This window comes from Triticum urartu, chromosome 5A (assembly GCF_056163025.1).
Source record: "Triticum urartu cultivar PI428250 chromosome 5A, HENAU_Tu73, whole genome shotgun sequence".
Classification (NCBI taxonomy): Eukaryota; Viridiplantae; Streptophyta; class Magnoliopsida; order Poales; family Poaceae; genus Triticum; species Triticum urartu.
In genome coordinates, this window is record NC_141877.1 from 603,444,535 (window position 1) to 603,457,871 (window position 13,337).

General features: G+C 48.4%; 1 protein-coding gene across 1 annotated transcript; it reads left to right on the forward strand.

Moving 5' to 3' along the window:
* Nucleotides 1-5,607: 5,607 nt before the first annotated feature.
* On the forward strand, nucleotides 5,608-6,748 carry LOC125510927 (histone H1). Its single transcript, XM_048676217.1, has 2 exons — nucleotides 5,608-5,880; nucleotides 5,980-6,748. The coding sequence occupies exons 1-2, from the start codon at nucleotides 5,704-5,706 to the stop codon at nucleotides 6,517-6,519; spliced, it is 717 nt and encodes a 238-aa protein (XP_048532174.1). The 5' UTR covers nucleotides 5,608-5,703; the 3' UTR covers nucleotides 6,520-6,748.
* Nucleotides 6,749-13,337: the final 6,589 nt, after the last annotated feature.

Genomic DNA, 13,337 nt, shown 5'->3' on the forward strand with positions numbered 1-13,337 from the left:
AAGCTTTGTTACTATAGTTGGATCATATGGTGTTTCTCCCTCTCTACCTTCTTGTGATGAATTGAGTCTTGCTCTTTAAGGTTTCGTTATGTTGGATTGAGTATTGGATTTGAGAACACTTGATGTATGTCTTGCAATGGGATATCTGTGGCGACAATGGGATGTTCTATTGATTCACTTGATATAGGTTTTGGCACTCAACTCGCGGATTTCCGAGGTGACATTGGGGTAATCTATGCATAGGGGTTGATGCATGTTTTCGTCCTACATTCTCCGATAGAAACTTTGGAGTTATTCTTTGTCGCATGTTGAGGGATTGCCATATGATTTAATTATGTTATCATTGTTGAGAGACTTTGCACTAGTGAAAGTATGAACCCTAGGCCTTATTTTCAAGCATTGCAATACCATTTTTGCTCACTTTGATTACTAGTTACCTTGCTGTTTTTATATTTTCATATTACAAGACCCTATATCTACCATCTACATTACACTTGTATCACCATCTCTTCGCCGAACTAGTGCATCTATACGCCTTAGGTCATCCACTTGAGGGAAAATTGCTACTGTCCTACAAAACTCTGCGCTTGGAGGCCCAACACGAGTCTACAAGAAGAAGGTTGCGTAGTAGACATGAACATCCAAACATGATTCCATGTTGAAACCATTGAAACCTGAGTAGGATTCCATGAGTCGATTCCATGAACACCCAAAAAACCGAATTCGTATTCACGTCCATTACAGTTTCCCGGCTGAACTGGAATTGGAACCAATTCAATACGAAGGCCTTGAATACAGACAAAACGCAACGTAAGTAACCTTTAGTAGGTCTAGCATTGTTCCTGCAGTGAATCAGGACAAACATTATTCACCCACTCCACAAGTGCACTATTTACGCCTCCGTGCAAATAGAAATAGAAATTTAACACAATGAACTATTAAATATCCATGTAATAAAGCTTCCATCTTTAAGCAAGCTTAGTGGTGATCATTTATATTACTAGCACCACATTAAATATCTATGTAATAAGTTGAGTTGCATGACAATAACTTTAAGAGCTAAACTATCATGCAAACTTAGCACTAACTAACTAGTGCTCACTAACTCATCATTTGCTCGCTACGTAACTAACTAGATTAAACATTGACCAATAGCTCATTCACGGAATAATATGCTAATTACTTACATAGCGACCATGACTTCATTACTTTGCACAACAACATCTACCTAATTAGTTTCCATTTGGAACATTCCTTGACAGTGATCTAATTTCATCGCAGAGCAATTATTTCAAACAAACTCAACAGTGAGCTAATTTTAACAGAGATAAATTGTTTCAAACAATATTCCTAATGAACACTCAACCCTGAATCCGTTTCCACAACTTTCAACACTACAATTACAATACACATAGGATTTAAAATAGAGGAAATACCCACATTCACAACACACCCATAAAATTTCCTCCCATTTTGGATCCCTTCAAAAGACACACAGATCATAGGCTTAGCATTGTGGAGGAGGCAGTACAAAGGGACATCCATATCAATGCCAAAGAAATCCAAGTCTTGTGCTATCATGTGTTGGGGAACATTGCATGGAAAACAAAAAAAATTATACGCACATACAAGATCTATCCATGGAGATGCATAGCTACGAAAGGGGAGAATATGCCTACGTACCCTCATAGACCGTTTAGCGGAAGCGTTTATCAACACGGTTGATGTAGTCGTACACCTTCACGATCCAACCGATCAAGTACCGAAAGCACGACACCTCCGCATTCAGCACACGTTCAGCTCGATGATGTCCCCGCCTTCTCGATCCAGCAAGATGGCGAAGTAGTAAATGAGTTCCGGCAGCACGACGACGTGATGAAGGTGGTGGTGAACTTGTTCCGCAGGGCTTCGCCGTGCACTTCAGAAAACTAGACGGATGATGGAACCGGGGAGAGGGGCGCCGCACACGGCTTGTGGATTGTCGTGGTCTTGTGTGGCGCCCCTCCCTCTCATATATATAGGTGGGGGAGGAGGGGCAGCTAGGGTGCGCCCCAAGGGTGGCCGCCGACCCCCTTGGGCGCCTGACCTATGGCGCGCCCCCCTTCCTTTTCTGCCGACTAGGAGAAGGTAGGAGGGGGTGGCGCCCCCCTTCCCTTTTTCTCATGTGGGAGAAAAGGCAAGAGGGGCTAGCCCTCTCCCTTTCCTTCCCTAGGGCTGGTGTGCACTCCCTCGTTGGCCCGTTTGGCCCATTAAACTCCTGGGGCCTCCCGGAACCCCTTCCGGTGATCCGATGACTACCCGATTCAATCCGAAGCCTTTCGATGACCAAATAGCATCGTCCTATATGTCAATATTTACCTCCTGCCATTCCCGGGTTCCTCGTCATGTCTGCGATCTCATCCGGGACTCCGAACAACATTCGGTCACCAACTCACATAACTCATATAATACTATATCGTCAACAAACGTTAAGCGTGCAGACCCTACGGGTTCGTGAATGATGTAGACATGACCGAGACGCCTTTCCGATCAATAACCAATAGCGGGACCTGTATACCCATATTGATTCGTACATATTTTATGAAGATCTTTATCGGTAGAACCTTTATGACAACATACGTAATTCCCTTTGTCTGTCGGTATGTTACTTGCCCGAGATTCGATTGTCGGTATCTTCATACCTAATTCAATATCGTTACTGGCAAGTCTCTTTACTCGTTCCGTAATAGATCATCTTGTAACTAACTCCTTAGTTAATTTGCTTGCAAGCTTCTTGTGATGTTGTATTACCGAGAGGGTCCAGATATACCTCTCCGATACACGGAGTGATAAATCTCAATCTTGATTCATGTCAACTCAACAGACACCTTCGGAGATACATGTGGATCATCTTTATGATCACCCAATTACGTTGTGACGTTTGATAGCACACAATGTATTCCTTCGGTATCCGGAAGTTGCATGATCTCATGGTCAACGGAATATGTATTTGACATTAAGAAATCGGTAGCAATAAACTGAACGATCATATGCTATGCACGGATGGGTCTTGTCCATCACATCATTCTCGTAATGATGTGATCCCGTTTATCAAGTGACTACTCGTGTTTATGGTTAGGAAACTTTAACCATCTTTGATCAACGAGCTAGTCTAGTAAAGGCTTACTAGCACAGAGATCACGCATGTACGGGCACATATCCGTGACCGTTGCTCCACGATGACATTGCAGAGCGGTAGCGAGCAGTCGCGGGGCCGGCAGCGGCAGGGGTTGTGAGAGAGGAGAGAAGGAAAGAGAGAGCGAGGGCGCTAGAGAAATAAAGAAAGAGCGTTGACCATCTTCCCCGTCCGACGTGGAGCTGATTAGCAGGCCCGGGCTGTCAGAAAACGTGTTTTCATTGCTGCCGACACACCGATTAACGGCCGTTTGGTCACGCCGTCTCCCCCGTCCCACATGGCCCTAACTAGAGGGCTCTGGCTGTCATGAACGTGTTTAAATCGACCAAATTCGTTCACTAGTATTTCCTGAGAAAAAACACACCAAGGTTGCCGTAGCGCAATGTGATGGTTTTTTGAAACTATGGACGGGCATGCGATCAAGGTACATATGCAGTAGCAGCATGACGACGCGGCGCCAGCGACTTTTGCTTCCAGCCGCTCGATCGATCTCCGGCGACGTTCCTATGATCCTGTCCCGTGTAGTTCCGGCACAAAACAGAAACAGAGGTGCTGGACGGCACAACACAAAAGGGCACGCTTTCACCGGCGCAAGTCTCGTCCCTCTCGGTGACAGACAAGTTAACGGCCACTCGGTGTACATGCACGCACGCATCATCATCAAGCTAACATTTGCAACCGGTGGACGTGCTGTAATCATATGATGTGCTGGCTGCTGCTACGAATGGCAAGCTGTTTGCTCCGTGACAAATGCATCTTTTTAGGTCCTATATACTAGTAGAAGAGATGGGATGGTGTAATACATACTACAAGGTGGAAAGTGATGTCAAATTAGGTGGGTTGGTCAACTTCCGGGTCACGTTGTAACCGGCGCAGCAAGTGGAAGAATTACACTTTCATGGCTAAATCATTTTTCATACGGCTAGATGTTTATGTTAACTCCAATTCCATGAATCAATGGAGTGAAACCAATCCAAGGCGATGCTTAATAAGCTCACACATGTATGCCTGAGCCGATAGCACACCTGTATCTGCAGCCGTGCCAAAAACTCACCATCTATCATCCTATTGTTTGTGTACGCTCATGACCGATCTTGCTCCTGGTCTGATGCCGCAGCTTAGGATTCATCAAGGTTGAATGTTTAAGATCGATCTCCATCAACCAGGTTCTTGAGCTTGCGTGTGTTACGCGGGCCACCCAGGAAGGATCACCATGAGCCGAGACCATGCAACTATATGGGATAGTACCAGTCAGTGTGGTACGAAATAAACAATTTGCATCCTCTCGTCTTCTTGGCATACTTCAACTGGCTCGTCGTTTGCATTTTGAAACTTGATGGATTCATATGCGTTGGGATGTTGCTGTGATCAGCTCGATCGATCCATCCATCATCGTGTTTGGCCGAGAGCACTATACACCCACCCCCACCCCGATCTCTTCCTGGACAAAATTCTTGATCACAGCTGTGGCCACAACTTTCAAAATTTTCAATCCCAGTTTGTAGTTCCAGGGAAGACTAGACACAAATTTGCGTCTTGCATCGAGAAATCATTCGAAGTTATGAACAATTTTTGATCCCACATGTAGAACAAAGCCAACTTGTATCACCTGGTAGACTTTCCCCAACCACAGGAACAAACACTGATCACTCCGGTGCAAATTAATCCGGGCTAAAGCGTGACATCGCAAATGCAGCAGCTGGGAAGTCTTCCTCATGTCCACGCCTGCCGGAGTACGGCGGTTCTCCGGCGAGCCGGCCGGCCACCGCGCCGGTGCAGGTAGCAAAGCCGGGCTGAACTCACACACCACCAGCAAAGGGTGCTACAAAAGTTGTGCAACTTGCGTCGCGTTCCATTGCCTCGTAGCCTATCGAAACCATGTCGGATCAGCCTGTTTCTTGTACGTACGTGTTGCTACGTTATCCTGCTACAACACCACGCCGGAAAACCCCACTGTTCGCCGGCGCACCCCGTGCCGGCGGCCGGAAATCTCCACCAAACTCACACCAAGGCACCATCCTGACCAGTCCCGATTCACCAGCGCTTTTCTCCCGGAATACACAACCAAATCACACAAGCTCGCTCCCGTTACAAAGACATTATCCGTACCTACACAATGCAATTTTTTTCACTCGAATCGGTGGATCCGATCGAGAGATATTCGATCGGGAATCGAGAGGAGAAGCACACTCTGGAAGTCTGGAGGCTGGTTCCTGAGCCGGGGAGGCCAACCAGGGGGGCGGCAATCCGCGGCATCGGATGCGGCGCGTGGGTGACCGTCGGATGGAGACAGATCGGACGTCGCTCGTTTGATGCGGGGCGCTAGGAGGGGCGATCCGCGGCAACGCCCCCTCGACCAATCAGCGCGCGGCTTTCCGCCCCCTCCGGCTCGCCCGTCTCCCCGACGCCTCCCACTATTTAACCAGCGCTCCCTCCGCCCCGACCTACTCACCCAGCTCACAAGCATCTCTCTCACCTCCGGCGAAAAACACACCAGAGCTCGCATCTCCCCTCGATTCCTAGCTGCAATGTCGACTGAAGTGGCTGCTGCTGACATCCCGGTGCCTCAGGTGGAGGTAGCCGCCGACGCCGCCGTTGACACGCCGGCGGCGAAGCCGGCCAAGGCGCCCAAGGCGGCCAAGGCCAAGAAGTCCACTGGCCCGAAGAAGCCCCGCGTCACCCCGGCCCACCCGTCCTACGCCGAGGTAAGCCCCCCGAGCCCTTCGCCGTCGTTCCTCCTTCTGTCTGTTCGTCCGTGTTTCCCCTGATCTGACTTTTAGTTTGGTTCGTTCGTGCGTGCTCAGATGGTGTCGGAGGCGATCGCCGCCCTGAAGGAGAGGAGCGGGTCGAGCACCATCGCGATCGGCAAGTTCATCGAGGACAAGCACAAGGCGCACCTCCCGGCCAACTTCCGCAAGATCCTGCTCACCCAGATCAAGAAGCTCGTCGCCGCTGGCAAGCTGACCAAGGTCAAGGGCTCCTACAAGCTGGCCAAGGCCCCCGCCGCCGTCAAGCCCAAGACGGCCACCAAGAAGAAGCCGGCCGCCAAGCCCAAGGCCAAGGCGCCAGCCAAGAAGACTGCCGCCAAGTCCCCGGCCAAGAAGGCCGCCGCGAAGCCCAAGGCCAAGGCCCCAGCCAAGGCCAAGGCCGTCGCGAAGCCCAAGGCAGCAGCCAAGCCTAAGGCGGCCGCCAAGCCCAAGGCCAAGGCTGCCGCCAAGAAGGCGCCGGCCGCCGCGACCCCCAAGAAGCCCGCCGCCGCCCGGAAGCCGCCCACCAAGCGCGCGACGCCGGTGAAGAAGGCGGCCCCCGCCAAGAAGCCCGCGGCCAAGAAGGCCAAGAAGTAGAGCCCGGCATTACCGGACCTAGATGGCCTGGCGGGTAGTATTCAGTAGCCTAATTCTCTGTTCGGTCTTGTCGGTCAAGAGCTTCTTGACCGTGTCTTGGGCGGTGATGGGCTCTTGTGTCGAGGAAGAGTAATATCCATGGGGATCAGTTGTACTTCTAGTAGCAGTAACCTTTGTAATTTGAGTCTTTTTTATTGTTGCAGCAATATCCATTGGATGTTTGTCAAAACTACCGTGTTTCATTTGCCAAATCTGGTGCCAAAGATTATTCAGGGATACGGAAGGAGGTTTGAGATCTGAAATTGAGATTCGTATCTTATGGCAATGAATCTCGTAGATATCTAGATTTTCAGGAAAGGTTACCACTGCAAAATCTAGTATGTGAGATTTCTGACTTACTATAAGAAAAGCAAGAACGGTGGGCTTGAAGAGATGGATGATGGTCATCGGCATGGTGCAGGGAGATGAATGGAATCGTAAGACACAGACAGAGCCCGTCCATGGTGATGCCGGCGGTGTCCGTCGGCCGTCGACACGTGGATATGCCTGCTTTCAGCGAGATGTATGGAGGGCTGGAGGCTGCGGCGCAAGATTCGCAGGAGCCTATCCGTTTGGGTGGGGCGGGCAGTGGCAGTGGCAGAGACGTTTCGGGTGGGGGCGCGCGCTTTCGCTTTCAATTTTTTCGCCTTGCTACCCGTCCCGCCTGCAGTGTTTCCCTTTCCGCGCGTCCGAAACCTATGCTAGTGGGCAGCAAGCGTGTGGATGTAGGTACGTTCTACATGAGTGGCTAAACGTGGGCCTGTTTGATTGAAGCCTACGTGTATGCCACACTTTCCTTTTGCCAAACGTACATTTGCGGCGAGTAAATTGTTAGCCACGCTTTTGGCAAGACTTGACAACAAAAACCTGTGTATGGCATGTGGGGTTGGGTGCTAAAAAATTGTGGCAAGTCATAAATGAGGCAAAGGAACAAGCACTAGGCGAAGAAAGTGTGGCATGCCTAACATGTCACGACCCAAACCAAGGAGACACCGAAGCTTGAAGCCACTGTCGAATTATTGAAGACAGCGATTCAGCTAATGGACGACGCAGATCGACGAATGGCTCACAAATGGAATTGGACGGCTCGGATGGACCTCCCCTTCAGTTACCGTTTTAGTTTAAACTGATTCAGTTTTTAGGACTACAGGCTGCTTTACCGTCGTAATTCTGTTACGGCTACTTATTTTTTTTTGCGAAGTAAAGGAGCTTTATTACTCAGAAGAAGTGTTACAATCCACAGGCCATAGGTCCTCGATACATGGTGGAGCCGAGGTCAACCACACCGCAGTTGTGCTCTCGGTGCGGCTATAATTGGCCAAACGATCTGCAACACTGTTTTGGCTACAGTGAATTCTTTGAGGATAAAACTCCCTACTGACTAACAACTCTTTGATCTCTCTAACTATATGACCATAAGCAGAGCGCTCAAGACCCTGATTCCGTAAAGACGAGAGCGCCTCCGATGAGTCCGACTGTACAATAACCGGGAGCGAGGAATGTTGGATAGTCAATGCCATCCCTTGCATGATCGCATGTAGTTCAGCTTCCAAAGGGTCATTGCAATAGAAGATCACGCGGTACGCCGAGAAGATAATATGACCATTGTGATCACATAATACCATACCTGCTGCCGCTGATCCGTCGGTACCACTAAAAGAACCATCAACCGAGAGTGCTACCCGGCCTTGTGGTGGTTTGGGCCACGGCGCTGTTGCTGGCGCCGTCTTCACTGCCTTGCTTGGGAGAGCCGAAGATGGCATCTTCCCCTTGAGAATTTCCTCTGTAGTATACCGGCCTGCCAGGCACACCGATCTGTAGTAGCTATCCAAAAAATCGACCGTCACATGAACTGGAGGGGTTTCCATGCCATGAGTGAGGTCGTTCCTTAGCTGCCAGATACGCCAGCATAACATAATAATCATGTCACGAACATCATCAGAACAACTTGATAACAGATGTAGGATCCACTCCTTGCCATTATCCACCAGCAACTTGTCATCTGGGAGAGGCCATCTCTCCCTCATACTGGTCCACACCATTCTAGCATGAGAGCAGACCACCAGGGCATGGTATGAACCTTCCTCCTCTCGGCCACATACTGGGCATGTTGATCTGGTCGCCAGATGCCTGAGCATCTTGCAACTCTGCGTTGGAAGGGCTCCAGTAGCAGCTTTCCACATTGTAATCTTCACTTTTTGAGGGACCGAGGACTTTCAGACGCAATTCCACAAGCTACGTCGCCCACCCGGGGCCGCACTGGAAGCCCCGCCGCTAACACCAGCGACATGATCACATGTTGCGAGGGTGTAGGCACTTCTCACTGTAAAAACCCCGCTCTTTTCTGGTGCCCATGCGACAAAATCAGCACGCTGCCTTGGAGATGTGCGTATCCTCAAAATATGCTGTATATCCATCGGCCAAAAATGCTCTCTCAATCTGTCCAGCCTCCAGGGGCCATTTTCATCTAAAAAATCAGCAACTCTGTTAAACCGGCAATTACGCTTGGGAGTTATAGGCCGGTAAGAGTAAGGACGTGGTATCCAGGGGTCTCTCCAGGTTCGGATGAGGGTTCCACTCCCCACCCGCCATATTATACCCTTTTTGAGCAGCTCCAGCCCGTGTAATATGCCCTTCCATACCGCCGATCCATTGCCTGAAAATACAGTATCAAGTATATTACCTGAAGCGTAGTATTTAGCCTTTAACAATCTAGCACACAGGCTGTTAGGTGTATCAATTAGCCGCCACGCCTGCTTGGCAAGGAGTGCCTGGTTGAAGGCACGCATGTCCTTAAATCCCATGCCGCCCATAGCTTTTGGTAATTTCATCTTATCCCAACTGAGCCATGCCATTTTCCTTTTCCCTTTCTCCACCCCCCACCAGTATTGACGTATCATACGAGTTAGCTCGTCACATACCGATGCAGGGAGTTTAAACACACTCATCACATAGGTCGGTATGGCTTGGGCTACTGACTTGATGAGTATCTCCTTGTTCCCAGTAGACATGTACTGTTCTCCCCAGTCCACCAGTCTCTTTCTGAGCCTCTCCTGGACCGTTTCAAACTTTCCTTTATGCATTCTTCTTTCCGGTACTGGTAAGCCCAGATATTTAGGTTCAAACGTCTCCTGTGTGATATCCATAATACTTTTTACTTCCGCAATGACAGCCGGTGTGCAATGATCAGAAAAGAGAATGGAGCACTTTGATGGATTAATTAGTTGCCCCATGGCCTCCGCATAAGTGTTCAACAAACCCTTCACTAACAAAGCTTGCTGCTATGATGCTTGAAAGAATAGTAGAGAGTCATCCGCAAATAAGAGATGGATATAACAGGAGCATCCCTACAGATTTTGATTCCCCTCAAACCTTCCTCGGCCATTGACCTATTGAACAGGGATGATAGGGCATCCGCGACAAAGAGAAATAAGAAGGGGAAAAGGGGGTCACCTTGCCGCAGCCCCCTCGATGGACTGAATGATTCTGTTAACTTGCCATTGAATTTCACCGAGTATTTTACTGAAGATACACATGCCATAACACGATCCACCCAGTATTGAGAGAATCCCCACTTGAGGAGGGCCTTTTCCAGGAACACCCAATCCACACGATCATACGCCTTGGATAGATCAAGTTTATAAGCACAGAAAGCATCCGAGTTTGCCGCCAAATTTTGAATATGATGGATACACTCGAAAGCTATTATAGAATTATCTGTAATCAACTTTCCGGGGATGAAGGCGTTTTGGTTTTCAGATATTAACTCCGTGAGTAGAGGCCGTAACCTGTTTACCATACACTTCGACATGATCTTGTAAACTACGTTGCATAAACTGATGGGCCGAAAGTCCTTTAGTTCTTTGGGGTGTGGAGCTTTGGGGATCAAAACTATGGCCGTGTCGTTGATCCCAACTGGCATGATGTTGGGGAACGTAGCAGAAATTCAAAATTTTCCTACGTGTCACCAAGATCTATCTATGGAGAAACCAGCAACGAGGGAGGAGTGGATCTACATACCCTTGTAGATCGCGCGCGGAAGCGTTCAAGAGAATGGGGTTGATGGAGTCGTACTCGTCGTGATCCAAATCACCGATGATCCTAGCGCCGAACGGACGGCACCTCCGCGTTCAACACACGTACGGAGCAGCGACGTCTCCTCCTTCTTGATTCAGCAAGGGGGGAGGAGAGGTTGATGGAGATCCAGCAGCACGACGGCGTGGTGGTGGAAGTAGCGGGATTCCAAGAGGGCTTCGCCAAGCGCTGCGGGAGGAGGGAGATGTGTCATGGGAGGGAGAGGGAGGCGCGAGGGCTTAGGTGTTGCTGCCCTCCCTTCCCCCCACTATATATAGGGCCAAGGGAGAGGGGGGGGGGGCGTAGCCTTGGCCCTTCCTCCAAGGAAGGGTGCGGCCAGGGAGGAGTCCCTCCTCCCCAAGGCACCTAGGAGGTGCCTTCCCCTTCTAGGACTCTTCCTTTCCCTTATCTCTTGGCGCATGGGACTCTTGGGGCTGGTGCCCTTGGCCCATATAGGCCAAGGCACACACCCCTACAGCCCATGTGGCCCCCCGGGGCAGGTGGACCCCCTTGGTGGACCCCCAGACCCCTTTCGGCACTCCCGGTACAATACCGATAATGCGCGAAACTTTTCCGGCGACCAAAAAAAGACTTCCCATATATAAATCTTTACCTCCAGACCATTCCGGAACTCCTCGTGACGTCCGGGATCTCATTCGGGACTCCGAACAACTTTCGGGTTACTGCATACTAATATCTCTATAACCCTAGCGTCACCGAACCTTAAGTGTGTAGACCCTACGGGTTCGGGAGACATGCAGACATGACCGAGATGACTCTCCGGTCAATAACCAACAGCGGGATCTGGATACCCATGTTGGCTCCCACATGTTCCACGATGATCTCATCGGATGAACCACGATGTCAAGGACTTAATCAATCCCGTATACAATTCCCTTTGTCCAGCGGTACGATACTTGCCCGAGATTCGATCGTCGGTATCCCGATACCTTGTTCAATCTCGTTACCGGCAAGTCTCTTTACTCGTTTCGTAACACATCATCCCGTGATCAACTCCTTGATCACATTGTGCACATTATGATGATGTCCTACCGAGTGGGCCCAGAGATACCTCTCCGTTTACACGGAGTGACAAATCCCAGTCTCGATTCGTGCCAACCCAACAGACACTTTCGGAGATACCTGTAGTGTACCTTTATAGCCACCCAGTTACGTTGTGACGTTTGGCACACCCAAAGCACTCCTATGGTATCCGGGAGTTGCACAATCTCATGGTCTAAGGAAATGATACTTGACATTAGAAAAGCTTTAGCATACGAACTACATGATCTTGTGCTAGGCTTAGGATTGGGTCTTTGTCCATCACATCATTCTTCTAATGATGTGATCCCGTTATCAATGACATCCAATGTCCATGGTCAGGAAACCGTAACCATCTATTGATCAACGAGCTAGTCAACTAGAGGCTTGCTAGGGACATGGTGTTGTCTATGTATCCACACATGTATCTGAGTTTCCTATCAATACAATTCTAGCATGGATAATAAACGATTATCATGAACAAGGAAATATAATAATAACTAATTTATTATTGCCTCTAGGGCATATTTCCAACAGTCTCCCACTTGCACTAGAGTCAATAATCCAGTTCACATCGATATGTGATTAACACTCAAGGTCACATCCCCATGTGACTAACACCCAAAGAGTTTACTAGAGTCAATAATCTAGTTCACATTACCTTGTGATTAACACTTGATTAGTTCTGGGTTTGAACATGTTATGCTTGTGAGAGATGTTATAGTCAACGGGTCTGAATCTTTCAGATCCGTATGTACTTCGCAAATTTCTATGTCATCTTGTAGATGCAACTACTACGCTACATTTGGAGCTATTCCAAATAACTGTTCTACTATACGAATCCAGTTTACTACTCAGAATAATCTGGATTAGTGTCAAAGTTTGCATCGGCGTAACCCTTTACGACGAACTCTTTTACCACCTCCATAATCGAGAAAATTCCTTAGTCCACTAGTTACTAAGGATAACTTTGACCGCTGTCTTGTGATCCATTCTTGGATCACTCTTGTACCCCTTGACTGACTCATGGCAAGGCACATTTCAGGTGCGGTACATAGCATGGCATACCGTATAGAGCCTATGACAAAAGCATAGGGGACGACCTTCGTCCTTCCTCTTTCTTCTGCCGTGGTCGAGCTTTAAGTCTTAACTTCATACCTTACAACTCAGGCAAGAACTCCTTCTTTGACTGGTCCATCTTGAACACCTTCAAGATCATGTCAAGGTATGTGCTCATTTGAAAGTACCATTAAGAATTTTGATCTATCCTTATAGATCTTGATGCTCAATGTTCAAGTAGCTTAATCCAGACTTTCCATTGAAAAACACTTTCCAAATAACCCTATATGCTTTCCAGAAATTCTACGTCATTTCCGATCAACAATATGTCAACAACATATATTCATCAGAAATTCTATAGTGCTCCCACTCACTTCTTTGGAAATACAAGTTTCTCATAAACTTTGTATACACCCAAAACTTTGATCATCTTATCAAAGTATACATTCCAACTCCGAGATGCTTACTCCAGTCCTTAGAAGGATTGCTGGAGCTTTGCATACTTATTAGCATCTTTCAGGATTAACAAAACCTTCCGGTTGTATCACATACAACCTTTCCTCAAAAATCGTCGAGGAAACAATGTTTTTTTTTGTATCCTATCT

What these genes read in the sequence shown, in the direction of transcription:
- LOC125510927 (XM_048676217.1), top strand. Translation starts at nt 5,704, where the DNA reads ATGTCGACTGAAGTGGCTGCTGCTGACATCCCGGTGCCTCAGGTGGAG. An exon ending in CCCACCCGTCCTACGCCGAG is followed by an intron (nt 5,881 to 5,979) that starts GTAAGCCCCCCG and finishes GTGCGTGCTCAG; the next exon opens with ATGGTGTCGGAGGCGATCGC.